General features: G+C 47.9%; 1 protein-coding gene across 13 annotated transcripts in view; it reads right to left on the reverse strand.

Moving 5' to 3' along the window:
- Window positions 1-25762, reverse strand: part of LOC127003748 (uncharacterized) — a 107828-nt gene that overhangs the window by 73824 nt on the left and 8242 nt on the right. For 3 of the 13 annotated variants that reach the window (XM_050870747.1, XM_050870746.1, XM_050870748.1), the window contains exons 1-3: window positions 10538-10670; window positions 8152-8283; window positions 7162-7235 (exon numbers count right to left, since the gene is read on the reverse strand). The exons of 2 other annotated variants lie outside the window; for them this stretch is intronic. In XM_050870747.1, the coding sequence (XP_050726704.1) occupies window positions 7162-7235; window positions 8152-8283; window positions 10538-10618 (287 nt within the window). In that variant the 5' untranslated portion in view covers window positions 10619-10670. Of the gene's footprint in view, window positions 1-5956; window positions 6351-6747; window positions 6907-7161; window positions 7236-8151; window positions 8284-10537; window positions 10696-25762 lie in introns of those variants that run through there. 8 more of the 13 variants (XR_007757378.1, XR_007757379.1, XM_050870745.1 and 5 more) reach the window with 6 other exon arrangements.

Genomic DNA, 25762 nt, shown 5'->3' on the forward strand with positions numbered 1-25762 from the left:
ACACTCACGCTGTTAGCCTCCTGCCCGCCGACGTCCTTCCACAAGTCTCTGACGTCATCGCTTCAGCCTACAACTCCGATCATGCCTATGAAGACCTGAAGACTGCCATACTCCAACACCTTCAGTCTTCTGTCGCCACCCGCCTCCGTGAACTTCTCTCCAAAGAAGAGTTGGGTAATGAGAAACCGACGGACCTCCTACGCTGCATGAAGCAGCTGCTCGGCCACAAGTACCAGTCTTTCGACCCTGACTTGTTCAGACAGCTGTTTTACCAACGTCTGCCCCCTGCTGTCCAGCGCAGCCTCTTTAGCGTTAAGGACGACCTGAAGCCCGACGCCATTGCCAAATTAGCAGACGAATTCATGGCAACTCTACCTGGACCACTAAATTCTTCAGTGTCTTCCGTCGCCTCCGAAAGGACCACTCAATTTGACGAACTCGTCAAGCAAGTCTCCCTGTTCGCGACGAAAGTCACCTCTCTTGAGGAGCGGCTCGATCGCCGCCGCTCTCGCTCCCCCACTCCTCACCGACGTCGGCGCCGCTCCCGTTCGAGAAGCCCAGGACTCTGTTGGTACCACAACAACTTCGGCGAGAAAGCCACGAGGTGTACCACCCCGTGCACTTACAAGGCGTCAAACTCCAAGGACGAGCACTAGTGCAGCATAGCGCTCGTCACCAACCCTCGGCGCTGCTCCACCTTCATGATTGCCGTTCCAACACTAAGTTCCTGATTGACACCGGCTCTGATGTCAATATTATCCCAGCAACCGCCAGTCAGCAAACTCTACATCCACTCTTGCACCTGTACGCCGCCAACGGTACCAAAATACCTGTCTACTCGCGACACACCATGCAAGTGGATCTTTACCTACGACGTTGCTTTGAATGGACCTTCTACGTCGGGAACGTCTCGCAGGCAATCCTCGGAGCTGACTTCCTAAGGCACTTCAACCTCTTAGTCGACGTCAAAGGACGGAGGTAGGTTGACCCGCTCACTTCCATCTTCTCCAATGCTCAACCAGAACCAGGTGACAGCTCGCAACTCGCCGTCGTTCACAAGGACCACCAGTTCGCTGCCCTGCTCAAGTCCTTTCCCACGCTGACACAGCCCTATTCAGCCAGCGTGCCCGTCAAACACCACGTTACGCATCACATCGAGACTACAGGACCTCCAGTACACGCCAAGGCCCGTCGCTTAGCTCCTGAACGCTACCGTCAAGCCAAGGCCGAGTTCGAGTCTCTGTTGCGTCAAGGTATTGTACGGCCCAGCAGCAGCAACTGGTCATCAGCCCTTCACGTCGTCCACAAGAAGAACGGCAACATACCGAGCCCTTGACTGGCGCACTAAGATGGACAGATACCCGGCGCCAAATATCCAGGAATTCTCGTCCCAACTTGCCGGTTCCACCATCTTTTCACGTGTGGACCTCGTCAAGGTCTTTCACCAGATTCCAGTCCATCCTGACGACATACCGAAGACTGCCGTCATCACGCCCTTCGGTCTCTTTGAATACGTCAGGATGCCGTTTGGACTCATGAATGCGGCCCAGACCTTTCAACGCTTCATCGACGAAGTTCTCCGCGGCTTACCCTTCTGCTTCGCCTACATAGAGGATCTACTCATCGCTAGCCCGGATGAAGCCTCTCACAAACAGCACCTTCACCAGGTCCTCACCCGCTTGCAAGACTACGGAGTACAGATCAACGTGGACAAGTCTGAGCTCGGTGTTACTTCCCTCACCTTCCTTGGCCACACTGTTACTCCACAGGGCATCGCTCCACTCAACTCAAGAACTGAAGCCATCCAGTAGTTCCCGAAGCCGTCCACCCAGCGCCAACTCAAGGAATTCCTGGGTATGGTTAACTTGTACAACCGCGTCGTCCCACACTGCTCTCTCATGCTCCAGCCCCTCTACGCCATGGTGAAGCCCTGCAAGCGTGGCCAGTCTGTCACTCTTGCCTGGTCTCCGGACGCTGACGCCGCCTTTCTCGCTGCTAAGGAGGCTCTCAGCGACACAGTCATGCTGTCCTTCCCTGCCCATGACGCGGAGATCTCCATAGCAACAGACGCCTCCGACACTGGGACTAGTGCTGTCCTACAACAGTTTGTCGACAACGCCTGGAAGCCGATCGCCTTCTTCTCCCGTAAGCTCTCCAAGTCTGAAGCCAAGTACAGCGCTTACGACCGGGAACTTCTCGCCATCTTCAAGGCTGTCAAACGTTTCCGCTACTTCATTGAAGGCCGTCGTTTCCACGTGTTCACCGACCACAAGCCCCTCACTACAACCTTCCACGCCAACTTCGCCACATGGACTACATCTCGCAGTTCACCACTGACATCTGGTACATCAAAGGTGCAGACAACGCTCCAGCTGACGCCCTCTCCCGCAACATTACCGCTGTGCCGTCCTCTTCACTTGATTACGCCGCCATAGCCGCCGATCAGTATGGCGACGCAGAGCTGGAGAAGCTTCTGGACAACCCGGCGCTTAAAGTGAAGAAAATCACACTCCCAGGTACCAAGGTCACTCTCTACGCTGACGTCACCACGGCCACCATCCGTCCCTACCTGCCACAGCGACACCGCTACCAGGCCTTCCGTCAGCTTCACGACCTCTCTCATCCTGGCATTCGAGCCTCGCAGCGCCTGATGACGTCCCGCTTCATTTGGGAGGGAAATAACAAAGACGTCAGACTATGGACCAAAACCTGCACTGACTGCCAAGCCTCCAAAATGACGCGACACACTCACTCTCCACCCGGCACCTTCACGCCCGTCACGGAGAGGTTCGACCATGTCCACATCGACCTTATTGGTCCTCTGCCACCCTCCGCAGGCCACCGCTACATCCTCACCTGCGTGGATCGTTTCACACGCTGGCCCGAGGCCGCCCCCATCGCTGATATCACTACGGACGCCGTCGCCCACGCCTTCATCGCTACTTGGGTCTCCAGGTTCGGCGTCCCTCTCAGCCTCACCTCAGACCGCGGCGGCCAGTTCGAGGCTAACGTGTGGAATAAAGTTATGACCCTCCTCGGCATCCGCCGCTACAGAACGTCAAGCTATCACCCGCAGGCTAACGGCATGGTCGAACGCTTCCATCGGCAGCTGAAATCCTCCCTCATGGCCTCCACCCAAGGCGACAACTGGTCCCTGGCTCTTCCCTTGGTCCTCCTCGGCATCAGGTCCTCCCTGAAGGAAGACCTGCACCACTCCTCGGTTGAACTAGTGTACGGCACCAACCTCCGGCTCCCAGGAGAACTTCTGGTGCCCACACCTGACACCACCCCCTGCGGCGTCCAGGACTTCGCCGCCCGCCTCAAAGGTGCCATGAGGAGCCTCCAGCCGGTGCAGCCTCGCTCTTCCCCGAAGAAGACCTTTGTCAACCAGGACCTCGACACTTGCACCCACGTCTTCGTGTACGTGGATGCCGTCCGGCGGCCCCTGCAGCAGCCCTACCAAGGACCCTACCGCGTCCTGAGACGGACCAGAAAGACTGTCACGATCGACAAACATGGTTCTCAGGACGCGGTCTCCATAGACAGGGTCAAGCCGGCGTACCTGCTGGCCGCAGACCAGGCGCCCCATCTCTCCGTCGCCGAAACAACGCCGTCTGCGTCTCAGCATCCCCGCACCAGGAAGATATCGTTCCTTCTTTGAAGTCACTGGGGGGGGGGAATATTTGTAGCAGTCGCCGCTCGAAACTTCGTGCTTCTTCCCCTCAGTGACACCAAGAAAACGAGTGCGGAAGCACAAGCTATGTATTTTGTTATTGTATTCCGTTGTCTTGTATCGCGTCTTCATTGTTAACTTTTCTTGTTCTCGTTAATCTTCTACTGTCCGTCCTCGTCCTGCTATACATTCCTTTTACACATTGTTCCACACACACACATCAACACTTATATCATCCACAAAGTACAACATCCACACAAACGCATACACAAACAAAAACCTATTCTATGTGTTGTCCTTGTCGTAATGAGCTGTGTATGTTTTGTGAGGAGCAATCTCCTCCCCCCCCCCCCCAACCCCCCTCGTGACGGATATTGAGTTTCTCTATCCGGAAACCTATTAGCACTTGAGAACACTCGCTACAACCAACAAAGCTACTCACTGGGTTACATTGGGGTATCATTTGGGTACAATGGGGTATCATTCGGGCACATTCGGGTAAAAAGACGCGCTCGAGGAAACATATGAATTTAAGGTTGTGGAAATTGTGGCGTATGAAAGTGAATTGTTAAGGATATCTCTATAAGGTCCTCACTGCCATGCACAATGTCCTAACTGCCATGTACTATATCAGTTAGGTTAGGACTGTTAGAACGGTGTGCATGGTCATTATGCCCATAGCTTGCAATACACTTACCTTATTCCTTAACAGTTATTATCCTTTTATACCCCACAGTTTCCACAATCTTCATTGGTCTCTTCGGTGGGCGTCTGTTTACCCCATCGAATGATATTCCAATGTACGCCAAGGAGGTTCTGAGTTCTGCCAGAGCGGTGCTAGTTTACTAAGTCTTGTCCAATTTTTTTTTTGTATGTGTAAAAATACGGGCATATTACATACTTACCTGATTTTACTTTCATTAAGATGGGTTGGCAACCTCTCTTTTGGCCACTCATCTCTACATTCATTCACAGGAGAGGGGCATAGCGGGACGTTTTGTTTAGTTTTATTTATTCTTGCCCTTGAGCTTCTTCCTTTATTATAGAAACAAAAGATTATCCAATTCTGGCGCGGGACCCTGCTGCCACTAGTGACCACTCCCGCACGCTGACCATGGGAAGGGGGGGGGGGGGAGGTAAATACAGACTACAGCTGTTTAAAATGCAGACGTTCGTGCCCCGAAATAGACCTAAAATTGGGTGTTTAGGTTGAGTCGTTTAGGGGCTCGGTGGTTGAGCAGATTATCCTTGGAGGTGGTGGTTGGCAGTAACGAGCCAGGGCGAGGCGGTTCGAAGTTCGAACCCCAGTGCCGAGGTCACCGGCGTGACCTCAGGAATGGTGTCGAGTATTACACCCCAAACCTCAGGCCTCCCTGACTCATGACTCCAGTTAGGCGACGTGAAGTAGTGGTAGAAATAGTAGTTAGTAGTAGTAGTAGTAGTAGTAGTAGTAGTTTGGGGCACGTGTGGGCTTAGTTTTAAGCCTCCTTTAATAAAGAAAAATGCTACTACTACTGTTGCTACTTCTGCTACTACAACTATTATTAACCTTCTGCTACTATTGTATCTACTACTGCTGCCGCTACTAATGTAATAATGGTAATAAAATAATAATAATATTAATAACAAAAATGATGATACTACTACTACTATTACTACTACTACTACTACTACTACTACTACTACTACTACTACTACTACTACTACTACTACTACTACTACTAAAAATAAAGTGCCTCCGTGGTGTAGTGCTTAGCCTGGCTAACTACGAACTCGAGGGTCCGGTTTCGATCTCGGCTTGGGCAGTCAACATGCAGTCCACCCAGCTGTTCATACTTCCATTTGGGCCGGTCAATAAATGTGTAGCTAAGGAAACCTAGGAGAGGTAAACTTTGGCAATCCAGATGTCACACTTGCCCTATGTCCCAACACAGGCTGACGTGACGGAGACAACCACCGAGGTCACGCGCATCTTGGCATACGCCCCCAACTTTACCTAGTCATCATCTAGGCTCCTTCCTTCCCGTTTCATGCCAGCGACGGCCAGTGCCTAAGCTAGGGGGCTGCACAATAAGGGGAGGCTGAACTTTTATGATATGACGCAATGGGGATACATCATTTTCATTCACATTTCCTCAACTTTTTGCTCGTGATTCCTGTGTTATATGGGTATCCTTTTCCCTAACTCACGGAGCAAGTAAATACTCTGTCATTTTAATGTAGTGACCATTTCAGTTTTTAAATAGTTTGGTTTCAGTCTTAAGGTCAGTAATATTTTCTGCATCATTATATAAATGTTATTAATTTATTTGACATAAAAATAGGTGCATTCATAACTTTAAACCCTTAAATATAAGAGTATACTATAGTCTTCCAAATATGTCGAGGCCGGTCTGGCGTAGGCTCCCGCGGGTCCTTTCCTCTCCTCTGCTCTGCCACGCAGTCCCAACACCTATCCCTTCCTCTCATATGTAAGCTATAGGTAACATATGAGAGGAAAAAAAATAGGTGTTGGGACTGTGTGGCAGAGCAGAGGGGAGAAATGGACCCGCGGGAGCCAACGCCAAAACGGACTCGACAATTTGGTTTCACTATAAAATAAACCAGCCTCGTCTTGACCACAGACGGAAGGGTCCTCCCTGTGGTGCTGGCGTTCTCATGAGGGACGAGGCCGAGTCTGAAAAAAGAAGGAAGCAGGTAAATATGAGTTACTGAATTTCTATAAAGGCTGAATATGAAAAGAAGGAACTACTAAAAAACTGTTCCTATGAATTAGCATTGTATAATTATATTTGAATCTGAATAGGTGCTTTTATAGTTTTCGTTAGTTTCTGCATGCATTTTTTTTTTTACGTCTACGCCTATAGCGCCGGTAGGCTTGCTTTAGGGGTCTGGATGGTAGTCGGCCCCAGCTCGTATTGGCGCAGGCAGGTGTTTATAGTGGCGCCATCTTCTCTTGTGTTAATGTAAAGGAAAGTATACCTATAGTAAAATCTTGCATTTAACGAGTTCACGTCTAACTGATTCTCATCTAACGCGTGTTTTTGGTGCCTGTTGCTCGTTAGCTGTGAGACCTTACTGCATCATTCTTTGGTATTGACATGGTCGAGTTAGAGAGTCGAGTACTGCTTCATATTACAGGGATGGCGTCTGGAGAGGAGAGACTCACCAAGTATTACATTGTTGGAATCTCCTCTATATTGGGGATGAGCTTCGACACGTCCCGCCCGTTCCTGGAAATGAAACACCGTCATTACTGGAAGCAGATGTGCCCTCTGTAGGAATGTTTTGGGGTATGTTTCGGAATAAGGAAGAACACGCAAGAACATGCATATTTTGGAGAAATGCTCATTCAGGAAAAAAAAGTATATTGACCGCAATGAGTCTCTCTCTCTCTCTCTCTCTCTCTCTCTCTCTCTCTCTCTCTCTCTCTCTCTCTCTCTCTCTCTCTCTCTCTCTCTCTCTCTCTCTCAGCTCTAAAGACTCACCTGGAGTGGCCTTCAGTGTCGTAGCCATACCAACAGCAAGGGAGAACGTGGGGGAGGAAGCCCTTCAAGGGGTACTGTAAAAGAGGCACCTTGCTTAATTTTGATCAGCAATAGCAGCAGCAGCAGTTATAGTAGTAGCAGTAAGTAGTAGTAGCAGTAGTAGTAGTAGTAGCAGTAGTAATAGTAGTACCTAGTAGTAGTTCTTGGATCCCATGGCCTATTGCCACAGAGACCTGATCCTCGATGCATCCCACAGAAGAAATGAACAAGAGAAAACAGAACGTATGAAGAAGGAAGTATAGTTAGTATTCACGACGTCGGGAGGGATGTGATTAAGGTTGCAGAGCTTCCGCAAGACTCGCCGAAACAGTGGCGGATAAGAAACAGCAGCCGAGAAGCTTTGTGGTCGCCTGGATGAGATGTAGGCTGTCCTCCTGCACCCAAAACCACCCACATTGCTGACCTGGACTTTGAGGCGACGGAGGTTGATAGTCGTATCAACCACAAGCTTTTGTTAGCTTAAGAACAATTTGTTTAATAATGTTTGTAATACTAAATAAAGATGTTTGTCGGCCATAGTCAATGGCGGGCTGGGGCCAATGAATTGCTTTGTGAAAGACTATAAGAAAAGATACCTCTCACAACGCAACTCTAATGGATGGAGGCAGTTGTAAAATTTTGAAAAATAGTAGTATTAGTAGTAGTAGTAGTAGTATGGGTGTTGAGGCCCTAATTCTCAAATATATCGGGGCTTACACACTCACGGACATTTGGAAGGCTTTCATAAAGGTTGTGCGTATTTCCATGGCTAGTCTTATGAGCCTAGTGACAGATTAACAAGACCAGGCTTCCGCACCATGAAAGCGGAAAAAACAACAACTCCTGAGAAACAGACTAATCATCTCTCCGGCCTTGGGAGATATCTGTTATAAGAGTCGGAAGCGTCTGAGAATAACGAAACCAACTGTATTGTTCCGGAAGGTGACTCACATTATCATAAGTCTTCCTGAGGGCGTAGGGGCTGAGTTTACGCCTCTCACTCTTCAGCTGGGGCATACCGGTGGCGGTCTCCGGTAGTAGAGCCACCACCACCACTGCTATCGCTACCACCACCACCACGGCCTGTGGAAAATAATAGTAAAATAATTAGTATTAGTTGCTGTTGTTGTTTTTGTTGTTGCTATTGTTATTCTTTTTGTTGTTGTTGTTGTTGTTGTTGTTGTTGTTGCTATTATTATTCTTTTTGTTGTTGTTATTGTAGTTGTTATTTTCTCTCGTTTTGTTGTTGCTTTTTTTGTGACCCAGTGGTGTAACGCATGATGATATTGAGAAGAGGCGAAACACTGGCCATACAGCTTTTGTTTTGGTTAGGAGCAGTAAATTGTATTATCTACACCAGGGGTTCCCAACCTGGGGTACATGTACCCCCAGTGTTTTTTTTTTTAAATTTCCTCATTCTAATAAGCAAAACTGTTATTTAAATTATATCATAAGTCTACACATACAGATTTCATTATAAACTAATATCAAAATATTACAATTTCATCGTTTTTTTTCTATCCTAATTTTTTAGGGGTACACGGGAACCTATAAAAATGCCCAAGGGGTACAGAGGAACAAAAAGGTTGGGAACCCCTGCTCTACAGCAAAGTCATCATCAGTAATAGTTTACTTTATACCGTGTGTGTGTGTGTGTGTGTGTGTGTGTGTAATTCACCACGGCCTGATCGCGAGTTGGACTCGTAATCGCCAGCAGGTACCCTCCCGACAGAGCAAGTGCTCATTTAGTCGATCTCTGGGTACTGCCAGGACCTCACACACCCCACACCCCATCCAGCAACCACTCCTGGTCAGCTGAATACCACCTGAGCTGGCTCGAACCGCTGCCCTGGCAGACCGTGAAGCCTGGCAGCGCAACGCTCTACTTGTTGCGCCACGAAGAGGTGTGTGAGTGTGTGCTCTGATTCCCCCCCCCCCTCCCCCCAGTAGCACTGTCACAGTCTTGCCAAGTAACACAGACAGACACCCCCGCCACTTCATCTTCTCATCACAGATGCTGAAACGGTATTACTACTCTACCTCATTTCACAACGGACTTGGGTGTTTGAAAACCCTTTAAAAATACCCCTTGGAAGCACTAATCTTCGTAAAAAAATTGATGAGTTTCGCAGAAAATAAAGAAAAGTTATATAATCAAATTATATATATATATATATATATATATATATATATATATATATATATATATATATATATATATATATATATATATATATATATATATATATATATATATATATATATATATATATATATATATATATATATATATATATATATATATATATATATATATATATATATTAGGTATTTAACTCGAGCTTTTGAATCACAATTATATTCGTGTATTGAATCGATCTTTGGACTCATAGTTAATCAAAAGCCTTCCTTTATAACTACCTGTCTCGTATATTAATTCTTCCATTAGTAAAGGCTTGCAATTCATCTTCGCTCACCGTCACGCTCCTATCATAGCTTCAACACATCTATAGTGACGATTTTGAAACTACACTGGTACTTTCAACTGAGCTTACTGCTAAAACTTAGAACTCCATCACCAACAATGATGATAATGATGATGATAATGGGAATAATAATAATAATGATAATAATAATAATAATGATAATAATTATAATAATAATAATAATATTAATAATAATAATAATAATAATAATAATAATAATAATAATAATAATAATAATAATAATAATAATAATAATAATAATATCACACATTGATGAGGGAGGGGGGGGGATAAACTGTCGACAATCCGTAATATAGGAAACTCAAGGAACGACTTTTGATAAGAGCTGAAGCTAAGCATCCCCCGCCCACACCTACACACACACACACACAGATGGGGAGCTCCGTAGAGGTTAGCGCGCTCGACTCACAACCAAGAGGTCCCGGGCTCGATTCCCGGGCGGAGTGGAGACGAATGGGCAATATCCTTTAATCCGTGCCCCTGTCCACTTAGCAGTGACTGGGTGTCGGGTGTCAGCCGGGAGTTGTGTCCCGCCTCCCGTGTGTGGGTTAGCTGGAGGCTTCAGTCAAAGATCCGTCACTTGTGAGCTCCAAGCTCACTCAGAGAAGGTTGGCGATCAAGAGTATATCGCGTCGTAAGGATAAACGCGTCTCGAAAGCAACAGCGCAATAAGCTGTTGAATATTAGCAACACACACATTCGATGAATGGTCACTCATAAGTAACTCAGAATGGTTACTAATAAAAAACGAAACACACACTCAATAAACCCGCTCATTCAGATGGATGCAACAGGCGTGAAGCCGTGGAGTTCGCGAACCAATCACTTACTTGTGTGGAGCTGACCATCACGACCACCGCGGAGACTGACGGAGAGAGAAATGTGCCTGCCCCGCCGCTGCCCCGCCACATATACCCTCCTGCCACCGCCGCATTGGCATGTAAAGTGTAGCCTCGCGATAAAACCAGTGTCTCCATTGATTGTCACTGCACGCGGTTGTCATGGCGTGTGGCATGAGAATGTGTTTCGTTCCCTACACCCTTGTTGCAGAGGGAGACATCGACAGACAGATTATAGGAAGACTTTGATATATATATATATATATATATATATATATATATATATATATATATATATATATATATATATATATATATATATATATATATATATATATATATATATATATATATATATATATATATATATATATATATATATATATATATATATATATATATATATATATATATATATATATATATATATATATATATATATATATATATATATATATATATATATATATATATATATATATATATATATATATATATATATATATATATATATATATATATATATGTTTGTCTGTATGTATGTTTGTATGTGTATATGTATGTTTGTATGTTTATATGTCTGTCTGTATGTATGTATGTATGTAGGTGGGTGGGTATGTAGGTGGGTGGGTAGGTAGGTAGGTGGGTAGGTAAGTGGGAAGGTAGGTGGGTAGGTGGGTAGGTAGGTTCACGTCTACCTTCAGTGGCGAAAGGGGGCTCCCTCACCACCCCCCCCCCCCTCAGAACGCATGGGACTGGCTATGGGTGTGTGCGGCGTGGACGATGGGAAGGCATGAGGAAGACAGTCCTTGTTCCTACTCTGACTGTGGATAATAATCGCTATTCCCGCTGGTATTGTGGATTCCTTGCTCACCCTTGTTACTCTGACCCCCCCCCTCTCTCTCTCTCTCTCTCTCTCTCTCTCTCTCTCTCTCTCTCTCTCTCTCTCTCTCTCTCTCTCTCTCTCTCTCTCTCTCTCTCTCTCTCTCTCTCTCTCTCTCTCTCTCTCTCTCTCTCTCTCTCTCTCTCTCTCTCTCTCTCTCTCTCTCTCTCTCTCTCTCTCTCGTACACCCACCCACCCGCACCCACGCCCACAAGGAAAGATTGCAGAGATGTGTAACGTGTGTCCGTGTGTGTGTGGGTTGGAGGGAGGGGGGCTGCAGAATCTTTCAGTACAGTAAGTACTCTTTCAAAACATGCTCTCCTTCATGACGACACTACCCCACCTCTCCTCCTCCTCCTCCTCCTCCTTTCTGAAGCTGCTAACCAGCTTTGGTTTCACCTTCCGAAGGGTGACGGGAACATGGACGGGAACTGTCTCGTGACATCTTTGACTCGGGCAACAGTGTTAGAAAAGTGTTTACTAACACATTGTAGCAGATGTTATAGTTATTCTCTTGGATGTTTTTCATCGCAGGCAACAGAGCATCCATTTACGGTGAGGACTGAACGTCTCAGAACACAACTCTGACAGTACTTGACCACATAGTACAAGATCAATGAAAACGCACCCATCCATCCAAAACCGCCATGCTGACAGAATATATATATATATATATATATATATATATATATATATATATATATATATATATATATATATATATCTATATATATATATGAATATGTATAGTGATTAGTGGTAAATTAAAGGTCTTGCTCTACTGACAGGAGAATGATGCTTGGACGGATGATTTCTGAAATCGGTGCCCTAAATTACGTAAGATAAGGCCATGTCCACGCTTGCATCACGTCTGGTGGAGCGAAAGCGTTTTTTTGGCCCGTAAGAACTCTACTAACATGCTAAATGATAAACACGGTAGCCGCTGAGGGACAGCGGTGCTGGGTGTGCATCAGGGCACATGATAAATGATAAACACGGTAGCCGCTGAGGGACAGCGGTGCTGGGTGTGCATCAGGGCACATGCTAAATGATAAACACGGTAGCCGCTGAGGGACAGCGGTGCTGGGTGTGCATGAGGGCACATGATAAATGATAAACACGGTAGCCGCTGAGGGACAGCGGTGCTGGGTGTGCATGAGGGCACATGATAAATGATAAACACGGTAGCCGCTGAGGGACAGCGGTGCTGGGTGTGCATCAGGGCACATGATAAATGATAAACACGGTAGCCGCTGAGGGACAGCGGTGCTGGGTGTGCATCAGGGCACATGAGTAGTAACAAATGTACATTAGTGGGGGTAGCTGGAAGTGGGGGTTGGGGGGATCAGCGGGGGGGTGACGGAAGAGGGGGTAGCTGGTCCCCCCCTCCCCCCCCCCACATCTTTCACCTCTTCACCCCCCCTCACCCCCCACACATCTTTCACCTCTTCACCCCCCCTCACCCCCCACCACCCTCTCGGGCTAGCGTACGGAAGCGGGGGGGGGGGGGTGACGGGAGTGGGGGTGCCCAGCGGGGAGGGTGGGTGACGGAAGAGGGGGTAATTGAAGAGTTAAGATAAGATCGCGGGGAACTAGGGATCGAATGACCACAAGATTATAATCACGGAAAAGGTTAAAGACATTAGGTTAATGACCTGGCTGGAATATGTCCCGCCCACCTGTTCCCGGCGTCTTATCTTTCTTTCCCTCTCTCCCATAGACGCACACACACACACACACACACACACACACACACACACACACACGCACACACTCAGTGGAGGTTGGATATTGTAAATTATGTTCGCCTGCCAGGATTTGCCTATGACTCTTTTCTGCTAAAAACAAAGCAACACACACACACACACACACACACACACACACGCACACACACAGCGCGGCTGAATCCCTACAGTTTCGCTCAGCTCTCCCTTCCATCATACCTTTCTCCCTCCCTCTTCTCTCTCCTCCCCCCTCCATCCCTCCCTCCCCTTCCCTTTCCTTCCCTCGTGTTATTAAATGCTTACCTATGAATGCTTACCTATGAATGGATAGTGGGGGAATAAGAAGTGACTTCTTTTGGTGTTCCCCACCTCTAAGACCTGTTAGCCTCATGCCCCTGATCCAAGTGCCTGTCATACCGCAATTTGAAACTGGCTATTGAAGGGGCAGATACCACATTATCTGAGAGCTTATTCCACGGGTCTATAACTCTAATGACAAACCAGTTTCCCTTCATTGTGGTTCGCCAATGGTCTGGTTTACTCAGCTTGTAGGAGTGGCCCCGCAGTCGGTGAGTGTTGAGTTGAAAGAATCTGGTGAGGGGGACGTCCTCGTAGCCATGCAGGAGCTTGTATGTCTGGATCATGTCACCCCTCACTCTTCTCTCTTGTAGCGTCTGGAGGCCAAGGTGCTTACAGCGCTCTTCGTATGGCAGCTGGGCAATGCCTGGTACTAGCTTTGTTGCCCTTCTCTGCACCCTCTCCAAGGCCTGGATGTCCTTTGCCAGGTATGGGGACCACGCTTGGGCCCCGTAGTCCAAGATGGGCCGGACTAGAGAGATATAGCGGCAGCAAGATGGTCTTATCCAGCACACTGAAGTTGCGTTTGATGATGCCCAGTCTGCTGTTCGCTTTAGCAGCCACCATTGCCACGTGACTGGATGATTTGAGGTTATTGGCCACTATAATGCCAAGGTCCTTTTCCCGGTCCGACTCCTCCAACTTGACGCCATTCAGCTGGTATTCTGCTCGGTGTACGCTGTTCCCTATGTGCATGGTCTTGCACTTGCCTGTGTTGAAGGTGAGTAACCACTTTGCACTCCACTCCTCCAAACGTTTCATGTCACGCTGAAGGGCTTCTGCATCGTCTCTGTCCTTCATCACTCTGTATACTTTGGCGTCGTCGGCAAACAGGCTCACTGTTGACTCGATGCTGAAGACAATGTCGTTAATGTAGACCAGGAAAAGGACCGGTCCGAGCACAGACCCCTGTGGCACTCCACTTAACACAGGCAAACTCCCAGAGCTCTCCTGTCTGATAACCTGCGATCAGTTTGTCATTCCGTAACGTCACACCAAGACGTTTTGGGGCCGAGACTAACGCCCCTTCCTCGCCCTAGGTTGTGGGAGCGAGCTCATTCTCACGGTCGACATCGCCCCTTTCAGGTGAGGAAAGAGCCGTTCACGGTGTTCAACTCACTTTGGCTATAATACTATAACTGAGACTGGGATTTTCACGAGCGACATCGCGCCTTTCAGGTGCGCCAAAGGCAAACCTGACAGATGGGAAACTGGGCGTCGCCCAGACCAAGGCCAACATGCAGCAGTAAACACTTTTGAAGCTGTGTTGTGGGGGATTGACTGTGGCAGGGTGTATGAAGAGAGGAAGGAAGGAGAAGGCCAAAAGGGTGGCATGTGGGTATTATTCTAGTGTTTGCCCATACTCACCCCTCGCAACCAAAAATAGCTATATAGGGGGCCATTGAGACTTCGGGGAATGCGGTGGTAAACATGAAATGCGTCGCAAATGCCTAGTTTTTTGAGTTATGAGGGGTTGAAAAATACCCTTGATGTAGGGAAATTCCTTACAATTACTTAGATGTAGGGAAATTTCATACATTCCGGGTTTTTTTTACAACGTACGGAAACCAGGCAAGGTAATTATTGAAAATCACTCCGCACCTCGAAAATACGATATTACGCCTCCATATTGTACTTAAGGGCATATTATACATACGGACGATGTGTTTACATGGCGACGCCATTGCAATATGAGCAGCGTTGCCAACGATCCGGTTAGCAATGATACGCTAGGTGAGACCAGGTCCACCACGCGTGGTTATTTATTATTATTTTTTTTTGGAACACGCACCTTTACCTAATACTATTTTCGATGGTACGCTAGGTTAGCGATGGTACACTTAGTTAGCCGTTAGCCCACGCATGTGAGACCAGGTCCACCACGCGTGGTTATTATTTTTTTTAGAACACGCACGTTTACCTAATACTATTACCGATGGTACGCTTGGTTAGCGATGGTACGCTTAGTTAGCCATTAGCCCACGCATGTGAGACCAGGTCCACCACGCGTGGTTATTTTTTTTTAGAACACGCACCTTTAAGAGGGGGGGTCCAGGGAGGCGCAGCCCCCCCCTTGGTTAGCAGGGGGGTCGAGGGCAGGTCGTAAAGTTCGGTTGGAGTAGTTTAAATATGCTCCCCCACCCAAATACCTAGAGTTCACGCAGGTCCCCCATGATCGTTGGGGAAAGGGGATTAATTCGGCTTCTTTACTTATAAGTACTTTTTTTTTTTTTTACTATGATATATGGAGGCGTATTATCGTATTCTGGAGGCGCGGAGTCAATATCCACAATCAACTTGTATACTGAGAATACGAGCCCGTGAAGCAGATTCAAAATCCGGTCTGTAAGGATTCACGTGTTCGAACAGCTCGGGCAAGAGGTTCGAGAGCCTGCACTTCCTGCACAAGCCGCAGTACTGTTAAAGGCGCGGTGTTAGATGGATCCCGGCTAGCCGGTGGTTTTACTTGTGTCAGTGATAAACAATGAAGATACACTGTGTTTGGTGCCACGGACTCTACTTGGAGGACAGAAACCTTGCGATGAGGTGACAACCTACTAGTGAGAGGGCATGAGTGTGGTGGAGGCGGTTTATGTGAGCAAAGATGGCCGCCGGTGTCTCGCCAGATGGTGAGGTGAGCATCGTTTGGTGGGTTCACTACGCTTCTCTCCCAAAACAAGCTTGGGGATCCACTGAGTGCGTGGTTTTCGTATGGAAAACACTAAATTCGTCGCAAACGCTTATTTTAGTGGTGGTGGGAGGAAAAATTCCCTGAATTTAGGGAGTTTCCCTAGATCTAGGGAGTTTTATTCCCCCCCCCCCCCCCACACACACACACACACTAAAGAAATACGCGAATGCGACGGATTTCGTGTCCCCCACCCGAAACACCGCATTCCCACCAGGTCCCCAGGCTTGTTTGGGGGGGAGGGGGGAGTGGGCAAACACTAGAATTTTACCGCAACTTCAGTTCATTTGCTTGTTGTAATTGCTTTCTCATCTTGTTGACATTGGCTGTATTAGATGCAAAGGTCTGTCCTCATATAGCAAATTTTTCACCCCGTGGCTATTTCTTTTATGCCTCCATGGTCTAGTGGTGTGTGCCGAACTACGAATCCATGGTCCTGGGTTCGAATCCCAACCTGGGCAGTCAGCGTGGAGCTCACCCAGCTATTCATCTTTTCTTTCGGGCTGGTGGATAACTGTGTACCCGGGGAAACCTAGGGAAGGTACACTGTCAAAAAAACACCGTTGTAAAGCAATCGTGCCAAGTGCAGTGGTGTTTATATAGTATCATCATTCATATTTTACACACACACACAAAAATTTTTTTTTAAAACATAACGTACCCTTATTAAATAATTATATCTTTACAGAGTACTTTACGTTCATACAGGAGTGGTAAATACTAAACACAGTTTAGGTTTTGTGGGTTACATGGCAGCACGCAGGAAAGGGAATTCCCCCTTCTATCCAGCACCTCAGATGACTTCCAGAGGTGGTACTAGTATAGCAACTATAATGACCATCATAAAAGCCGACTAGGGTGGGAGGCCATCCGGGGTGACTAGGGTGGGAGGCCATCCGGGGTGACTAGGGTGGAGGGCCAGTGGTGGAGGGTCCGGTGACTGGGGTCCAGGTCCGGACTGGGGGCCGGAGGACTGGGGTCAGGTGACTGGGGTCCGGAGTGACTGGGGTCCGGAGTGACGGGGGTCCGGAGTGACTGGGGTCAGGTGACTGGGGGTCGGAGTGACTGGGGGCCGGAGTGACTGGGGGTCGGAGTGACTGGGGACCGGAGTGAATGGGGTCCGGAGTGACTGGGGTCCGGAGTGACTGGGGTCCGGAGTGACTGGGGACCGGAGTGACTGGGGGCCGGAGTGACTGGGGGCCGGATTGACTGGGGGCCGGAGTGACTGGGGGCCGGATTGACTGGGGGTCAGAGTGACTGGGGGCCGGAGTGACTGGGGGCCGGAGTGACTGGGGGCCGGAGTGACTGGGGGCCGGAGTGACTGATACCCTAAAGTACTTGCTAGTCCCATGAAGGAACTTGCAGAAGTTGACTGTGAGGAAAACATAGATAAACTAAATGACAGATATTTTCAACGAATCATTAGTGTACTCCAAAACGTGTGCCGTCTGGTACTGTTGATAAATCCAGGGCCAGCGCCTCACGGCCGCCACTCACCGCTCGTTTTTCTTCTCCTCAGCTCAGTTCAGTAGTAGGCGTGGGATAAGCCTTGACATCGGCTCCCACTAGGCTGTTTCTTTAGTTGTGCTGCAGTTCCTGTGTTTTCTGTGTCTTGTTTTCCAGATAGTTTTAATATATTCTTTTCTTTCTTGTATGTCTTTGATGCTTTGTTCACCAAAAAGTAGTGATTCTTCTATTATTTTTTCTGTGGTGTGAAAAGTTGATTGCTCTGCGACGCCGCAGCTGACAGACGGTCGGGGCGCGTGGCGGCCACCACTGGGGCAATCTTGTATTTTGAAATAAAACTACTAAAATCACTACTGTAACCTTAATAATTCCTTATATGTCCATAAAATATTGAAAATTGGTTATAATTGACTTGAACACTTGGCAACAACAACAACAACAACAACTACAACTACTACTACTACTACTACGTACTATGCCTATTACAACGGCGACGACGACGACATAACGATCGATTGATTGATTGATAATATATTGTTGCAAGTAAACAACAAACGTCTACAACAACAACAACAATTACAACGACGACGACGACGATATGACGACTATAGCAAAAACAACGGCAGCAACAGCAACGATAAGAAAAGAACATCAAAATCAACTGCTACTATATAGGTACTAGTACTACCTACTACTACTACTACTATTTTTTTTTTTTTTTTTTTACGTCGCGGCCTATTGAGCCGGTAGGCTTCTTCCTGGTGGGGCCTGATGGTCGGCCCAAGGCTTCTTCCCGGTGGGGCCTGACGGTCCGCCCAAGGCTTCTTCGCAGTGGGGCCTGATGGTCCGCCCAAGGCTTCTTCCTGGTGGGGCCTGATGGTCGGCCCAAGGCTTCTTCCCGGTGGGGCCTGATGGTCCGCCCAAGGCTTCTTCCCGGTGGATCCTGATGGTCGGCCCAAGGCTTCTTCCCGGTGGGGCTTGATGGTCCGCCCAAGGCTTCCTCCCAGTGGGGTCTAATGGTCGGCCCAAGGCTTCTTCCCGGTGGGGCCGGTCGGCCCAAGGCTTCTTCCCGGTGGGCCCTGATGGTCGGCCCAGCCCGTTCTGGCGCAGGCGAGTGTTCATAGTGGCGCCATCTTGCATTGGCTCATGCTGCCCTCCCGGAGCTCATCTTTAATCCTAGAATCTAGAGTCTGGGTTGATAGGTGGTCTTCTGGACAGCATGTGGATAGTTTTAAGCCACTCGGCGGCGGCTGAAAAATCCCAGCTTGGTGGCGGGGATTGAACTCGCGTCCTCCTGAACGCGGCGCCGTCACTCTAACGACTCAGCTACCGCCTCCCTAAATTACTACTACTACTACGACGACAAAATACCATGCACCACCACTAACATCAAGGACAGCAAACATAAAAAACAATTGCACGTTAAAAAGTAAGAAAGGGCTAAGGTATGGAAGGGAAGGGACGAGGAGAGAAATGAGGGAAGAAATGAGAAAGTATGGGAAAAGAAGAGGGGAGAGAAAGAGGAACGGATGGAAAGGAAGAAATGAGAAGGTATGGAATAGGAAGAGGGGAGAAAGAGGAACGGATGTAAAAGAAGAAATGAGAAGCGATTAGTCGTTGGAGAATGAATCGCCCGAAGCAGACTGAAGTGATGATGCCCTTCCCTAACTTTGCTAATCATCTTCGCCCCGTTCCGATAAAATCCAGTCTTTATATTCTAGATTAACTTACATGTCGTAGGTAGAGGGTACTTAGAGTGTCAGTATACATAATTATGCCTTTGGTAATAAATGCCTATGCAGAATCATAGTATACTACTGTAATCAATTTTGTGTCAAGACAATGATCACTCCGTGAGACTGAATCGAGGCCTATTACCTGCATAATCCGTGAAAACCAACTCCGGCTATGCGGGTATGTGGCACGCTACCCATAACTCGGACCTGGGTTGTTTCTGTAAGATACATTATATCGAGTGGAGGAGGCCAAGGGGATGCCCACAGAGCTCGTGGCTTGAGCAAGTCGATGGATTCTGCCATGCGGTACTGATGATAGGAAATTGGTATGCATGGAGATTTGTCAATAGGACCCCCAACACAACGCGGAAATGGCGTCATAGGGTGAGCAAGGCGACGCAACCCCCCGGCTTATACCCCTAGTGATTGATTGATACATTACCATCCCGGGGTTTTACTTGCCTCGCCGTCCCGCATTACAATACGTCCTTGGGGTAAACTATGTCTTCAGAGCGTGCTCCCCGCCTCCTGTGTTGTCTGCTGTCATATTAGGTGTGTGTGTGTGTGTGTGTGTGTGTGTGTGTGTGTGTCATTTATTTCTCGTCTCTAGCGACATCACCATTGCACAACCTTTCAATTCTTTTATTTTCGTGGTATCCAATAGTTACACAGTTACAGTCTCAACACTCGATGATAAATTATTTGAAAGTATAGTCGGTAGTTTCTTTTACAACACTCCTCTCCTTTCGCGCTTCCAAAATACCATTTTCTCACATATCCGAATAGTCATCTAGTCTAACTTTCCATTTGTTTATTAATCGGAATACCTACCCACATCTGGTCTTACATATTCTCCTACTTTACCCTTCCAAATCCTCCCTTAAAGTATTATAAATGTTTTCACCAAGGACATATGGAATCGAGGCAGGGTGGACTGTGTGTGAGAAAGAAAGGCCACAGTCTTACATCATTCTTATCTGTCATTCATCTCGGCCACGCATTTATAAATGAAAGTGCTCTGGGAGAAGGGAGAAAGTTTTACCGCAAGGTGAAGGGAAGGTGCTGCAGGGAGATCGCGAGGAAGAGGAGTGAAGGGGCAGCCACCTCGATCAGCGGATCTCGAGACAGTCAGTCCCTCCGAAGAGCAGTCATGGTGTACTGTGCCGTAGAGAAGGCCGCCGGTTCATTGTGGGTGAGGCATACTGTCTTGTGACCCTTTCTCTGCTGCAACCAAAACTCGAACCATACAAGAAGCGTTCGAGGAAAAAGATCCATGCTGTAGGTTTCATCCCAGTGTTTCAGCGTTCTTTTTCGGGATGCCCTTATTTGTTGAGCTGCATTTCTCGCTGAAAGAGAAACGTTCCATAGCTTAACTTGGAGGTGACAGCTTTCAATGGCCTTTCTCTTGCTTTCCCCAATAAGTCAGTCCATGCACGGGGCAATGTAGTCGAGGCGCATCGGAGAGCCGCTGTTGTGCTTCCTCTTATGGAAAATTAAGAAAAAAATCCTGTTCACGGCATAGCAAAAATATACAAATATAAAAATCTGCGGTATACTCTAAACACTGGTACTGCACCTCCGAGGCAGCTTGAAACAAGAAAAAGAGCAAGGGCGTGTGTCTGCCTGAGTAAGCGATGAGTTGCAGAGCGGAGTGTTTGTAAGGATGTACCGGGAAACGCTTTTCTTCAGAATGCAAATGATGAAAAGTAATTATCCATGTTGTTGAAATATATAGATATTGTACTTTTCTCCCGAACCTGAGGTATTATCAGCATGCCAGTACTAAAATCAAGAACTTATATATTTATTTTAATTTTATCTATTCAGATGTTTATTCATTTATCAGTTTATTTTTCATTCGTTTATTTATTTAATTTAATTTTATTTATTTTATTTATTTATTTATTTACTTTTTTATATTATTATTATTATTATTATTATTATTATTATTATTATTATTATTATTATTATTATTATTATTATTATTATTATTATTATTATTATTATTATTATTATTATTATTATTATTATTATTATTATTATTATTTGTGTATGTGTGTGTGTGTGTGTGTATGTGTGTGTGTCCAAGGGAACCATCCTAGCTGTTCAACCAGCAAATTTCATTTTAAATTCAAAATGTAAGTTACTATTAGTATGAGTAAAACGCATGTGCTGTGGGAATGCTGCACAGTATTAATCTGATAACCCCTCCCCCCCCTCGGATATTGAAAAAAAAAAAAAAAGAGCCACAAGAACAGCCTAAACAAACTTTACCACAAAGAAAATGTTATATCATTGAAATCTGCTCCTATTGAAGTAACTAGTGTGTCCAGCATCTACGAGTGGCTAACGGAATTTAAATCAGCTGAGCCATCGTACTGTTATACACCAACAACACGTATTTTCGAGGAACGTGGAGCATTGGCAACAACACCTCTGCTGATAGCGCTAAGTGAATCTGCTTCCTCACCTTGATTTCACAAACTGCATCAGGTATGTATAAATTAAACTAATTCTGAGTGGAATATAATTACTTTTTGTTATGAATGAGGTTAAATTCGGTAAATTATAAGGAAAATATTTGCATGGTGTCCACGCAAGAACTGAAAGACAAAGCCATCGACTTGTTGTCCCCCAAAACTTTAATACCAGACTTATATAAATAGTCAATAAATTTCAGTGAATGAAACACTAATCTCGCCGATAATAAGATGTTTTGAGAGAAGATGTAGATGTAGATGCAAATGACGTTCGTGTCTTTGGACGTGAGGCGATCAGTTGTTTGTTAAGTGAGGGTGGGTATTTTCGTATTTTTTCATGAGCTATTAGGGCTGTTAGGTAATATTTGCATGCTGTATCTAACAAAGAATTGGTCAGTTATCTGCCAAACAAACTTAACCCAACTTAATGAAAGTAAATTCAGGTAAATATGTAATATCGTACACGTATTACTCTTAACTTTTCTTGTTCTCGTTAATCTTCTTTGTGCCCCCTGGCGTGAACACTGAGTCTGTGTGTGGCGTGTACACTGAGTCTGTGTGTGGCGTGAACACTGAGTCTGTGTGTCACGCCACACACAGACACAGACTCAGTGTACACGCCACACACAGACTCAGTGTACACGCCACACACAGAGTCAGTGTACACGCCACACACAGACTCAGTGTACACGCCACACACAGACTCAGTGTACACGCCACACACAGACTCAGTGTTCACGCCACACACAGACTCAGTGTACACGCCACACACAGACTCAGTGTACACGCCACACACAGACTCAGTGTACACGCCACACACAGACTCAGTGTACACGCCACACACAGACTCAGTGTACACGGCACACGGAGACGCAGTGTACACGCAACACAGACTCAGTGTACACGCCACACACAGACTCAGTGTTCACGCCACACACAGACTCAATATACACGCAACACAGACTCAGTGTACACGCAACACAGACTCAGTGTACACGCAACACAGACTCAGTGTACACGCAACACAGACTCAGTGTACACGCCACACACAGACTCAGTGTACACGCCACACACAGACTCAGTGTACACGCCACACACAGACTCAGTGTACACGCCACACACAGACTCAGTGTACACGCCACACACAGACTCAGTGTACACGCCACACACAGACTCAGTGTACACGCCACACACAGACTCAGTGTACACGCCACACACAGACTCAGTGTACACGCCACACACAGACTCAGTGTTCACGCCACACACAGACTCAGTGTACACGCCACACACAGACTCAGTGTACACGCCACACACAGACTCAGTGTACACGCCACACACAGACTCAGTGTTCACGCCACACACAGACTCAGTGTACACGCAGACACAGTGTGACACCCCCCTGGATTACTAGCTGCCCCCTGGATTAACCACCGCCTCCTGGATTTACCACCGCCCTCTTGGATTATCCCAGCAACCGCCAGTCAGCGAACTCTACCTCCACTCTTGCACCTGTACGCTGCCAACGGTACCAAAATACCTGTCTACTCGCGACACACCATGCAAGTGGATCTTTACCTACGACGTTGCTTTGAATGGACCTTCTACGTCGGGAACGTCTCGCAGGCAATCCTCGGAGCTGACTTCCTAAGGCACTTCAACCTCTTAGTCGACGTCAAAGGACGGAGGTAGGTTGACCCGCTCACTTCCATCTTCTCCAATGCTCAACCAGAACCAGGTGACAGCTCGCAACTCGCCGTCGTTCACAAGGACCACCAGTTCGCTGCCCTGCTCAAGTCCTTTCCCACGCTGACACAGCGCTATTCAGCCAGCGTGCCCGTCAAACACCACGTTACGCATCACATCGAGACTACAGGACCTCCAGTACACGCCAAGGCCCGTCGCTTAGCTCCTGAACGCTACCGTCAAGCCAAGGTCGAGTTCGAGTCTCTGTTGCGTCAAGGTATTGTACGGCCCAGCAGCAGCAACTGGTCATCAGCCCTCCACGTCGTCCACAAGAAGAACGGCGACATACAGAGCCCTTGACTCGCGCACTAAGATGGACAGATACCCGGCGCCAAATATCCAGGAATTCTCGTCCCAACTTGCCGGTTCCACCATCTTTTCACGTGTGGACCTCGTCAAGGTCTTTCACCAGATTCCAGTCCATCCTGACGACATACCGAAGACTGCCGTCATCACGCCCTTCGGTCTCTTTGAATACGTCAGGATGCCGTTTGGACTCATGAATGCGGCCCAGACCTTTCAACGCTTCATCGACGAAGTTCTCCGCGGCTTACCCTTCTGCTTCGCCTACATAGAGGATCTACTCATCGCTAGCCCGGATGAAGCCTCTCACAAACAGCACCTTCACCAGGTCCTCACCCGCTTGCAAGACTACGGAGTACAGATCAACGTGGACAAGTCTGAGTTCGGTGTTACTTCCCTCACCTTCCTTGGCCACACTGTTACTCCACAGGGCATCGCTCCACTCAACTCAAGAACTGAAGCCATCCAGTAGTTCCCGAAGCCGTCCACCCAGCGCCAACTCAAGGAATTCCTGGGTATGGTTAACTTGTACAACCGCGTCGTCCCACACTGCTCTCTCATGCTCCAGCCCCTCTACGCCATGGTGAAGCCCTGCAAGCGTGGCCAGTCTGTCACTCTTGCCTGGTCTCCGGACGCTGACGCCGCCTTTCTCGCTGCTAAGGAGGCTCTCAGCGACACAGTCATGCTGTCCTTCCCTGCCCATGACGCGGAGATCTCCATAGCAACAGACGCCTCCGACACTGGGACTAGTGCTGTCCTACAACAGTTTGTCGACAACGCCTGGAAGCCGATCGCCTTCTTCTCCCGTAAGCTCTCCAAGTCTGAAGCCAAGTACAGCGCTTACGACCGGGAACTTCTCGCCATCTTCAAGGCTGTCAAACGTTTCCGCTACTTCATTGAAGGCCGTCGTTTCCACGTGTTCACCGACCACAAGCCCCTCACTACAACCTTCCACGCCAACTTCGCCACATGGACTACATCTCGCAGTTCACCACTGACATCCGGTACATCAAAGGTGCAGACAACGCTCCAGCTGACGCCCTCTCCCGCAACATTACCGCTGTGCCGTCCTCTTCACTTGATTACGCCGCCATAGCCGCCGATCAGTCCGGCGACGCAGAGCTGGAGAAGCTTCTGGACAACCCGGCGCTTAAAGTGAAGAAAATCACACTCCCAGGCACCAAGGTCACTCTCTACGCTGACGTCTCCACGGCCACCATCCGTCCCTACCTGCCACAGCGACACCGCTACCAGGCCTTCCGTCAGCTTCACGACCTCTCTCATCCTGGCATTCGAGCCTCGCAGCGCCTGATGACGTCCCGCTTCATTTGGGAGGGAAATAACAAAGACGTCAGACTATGGACCAAAACCTGCACTGACTGCCAAGCCTCCAAAATGACGCGACACACTCACTCTCCACCCGGCACCTTCACGCCCGTCACGGAGAGGTTCGACCATGTCCACATCGACCTTATTGGTCCTCTGCCACCCTCCGCAGGCCACCGCTACATCCTCACCTGCGTGGATCGTTTCACACGCTGGCCCGAGGCCGCCCCCATCGCTGATATCACTACGGACGCCGTCGCCCACGCCTTCATCGCTACTTGGGTCTCCAGGTTCGGCGTCCCTCTCAGCCTCACCTCAGACCGCGGCGGCCAGTTCGAGGCTAACGTGTGGAATAAAGTTATGACCCTCCTCGGCATCCGCCGCTACAGAACGTCAAGCTATCACCCGCAGGCTAACGGCATGGTCGAACGCTTCCATCGGCAGCTGAAATCCTCCCTCATGGCCTCCACCCAAGGCGACAACTGGTCCCTGGCTCTTCCCTTGGTCC

Source organism: Eriocheir sinensis, chromosome 26 (assembly GCF_024679095.1).
Source record: "Eriocheir sinensis breed Jianghai 21 chromosome 26, ASM2467909v1, whole genome shotgun sequence".
NCBI classification, from domain to species: Eukaryota; Metazoa; Arthropoda; class Malacostraca; order Decapoda; family Varunidae; genus Eriocheir; species Eriocheir sinensis.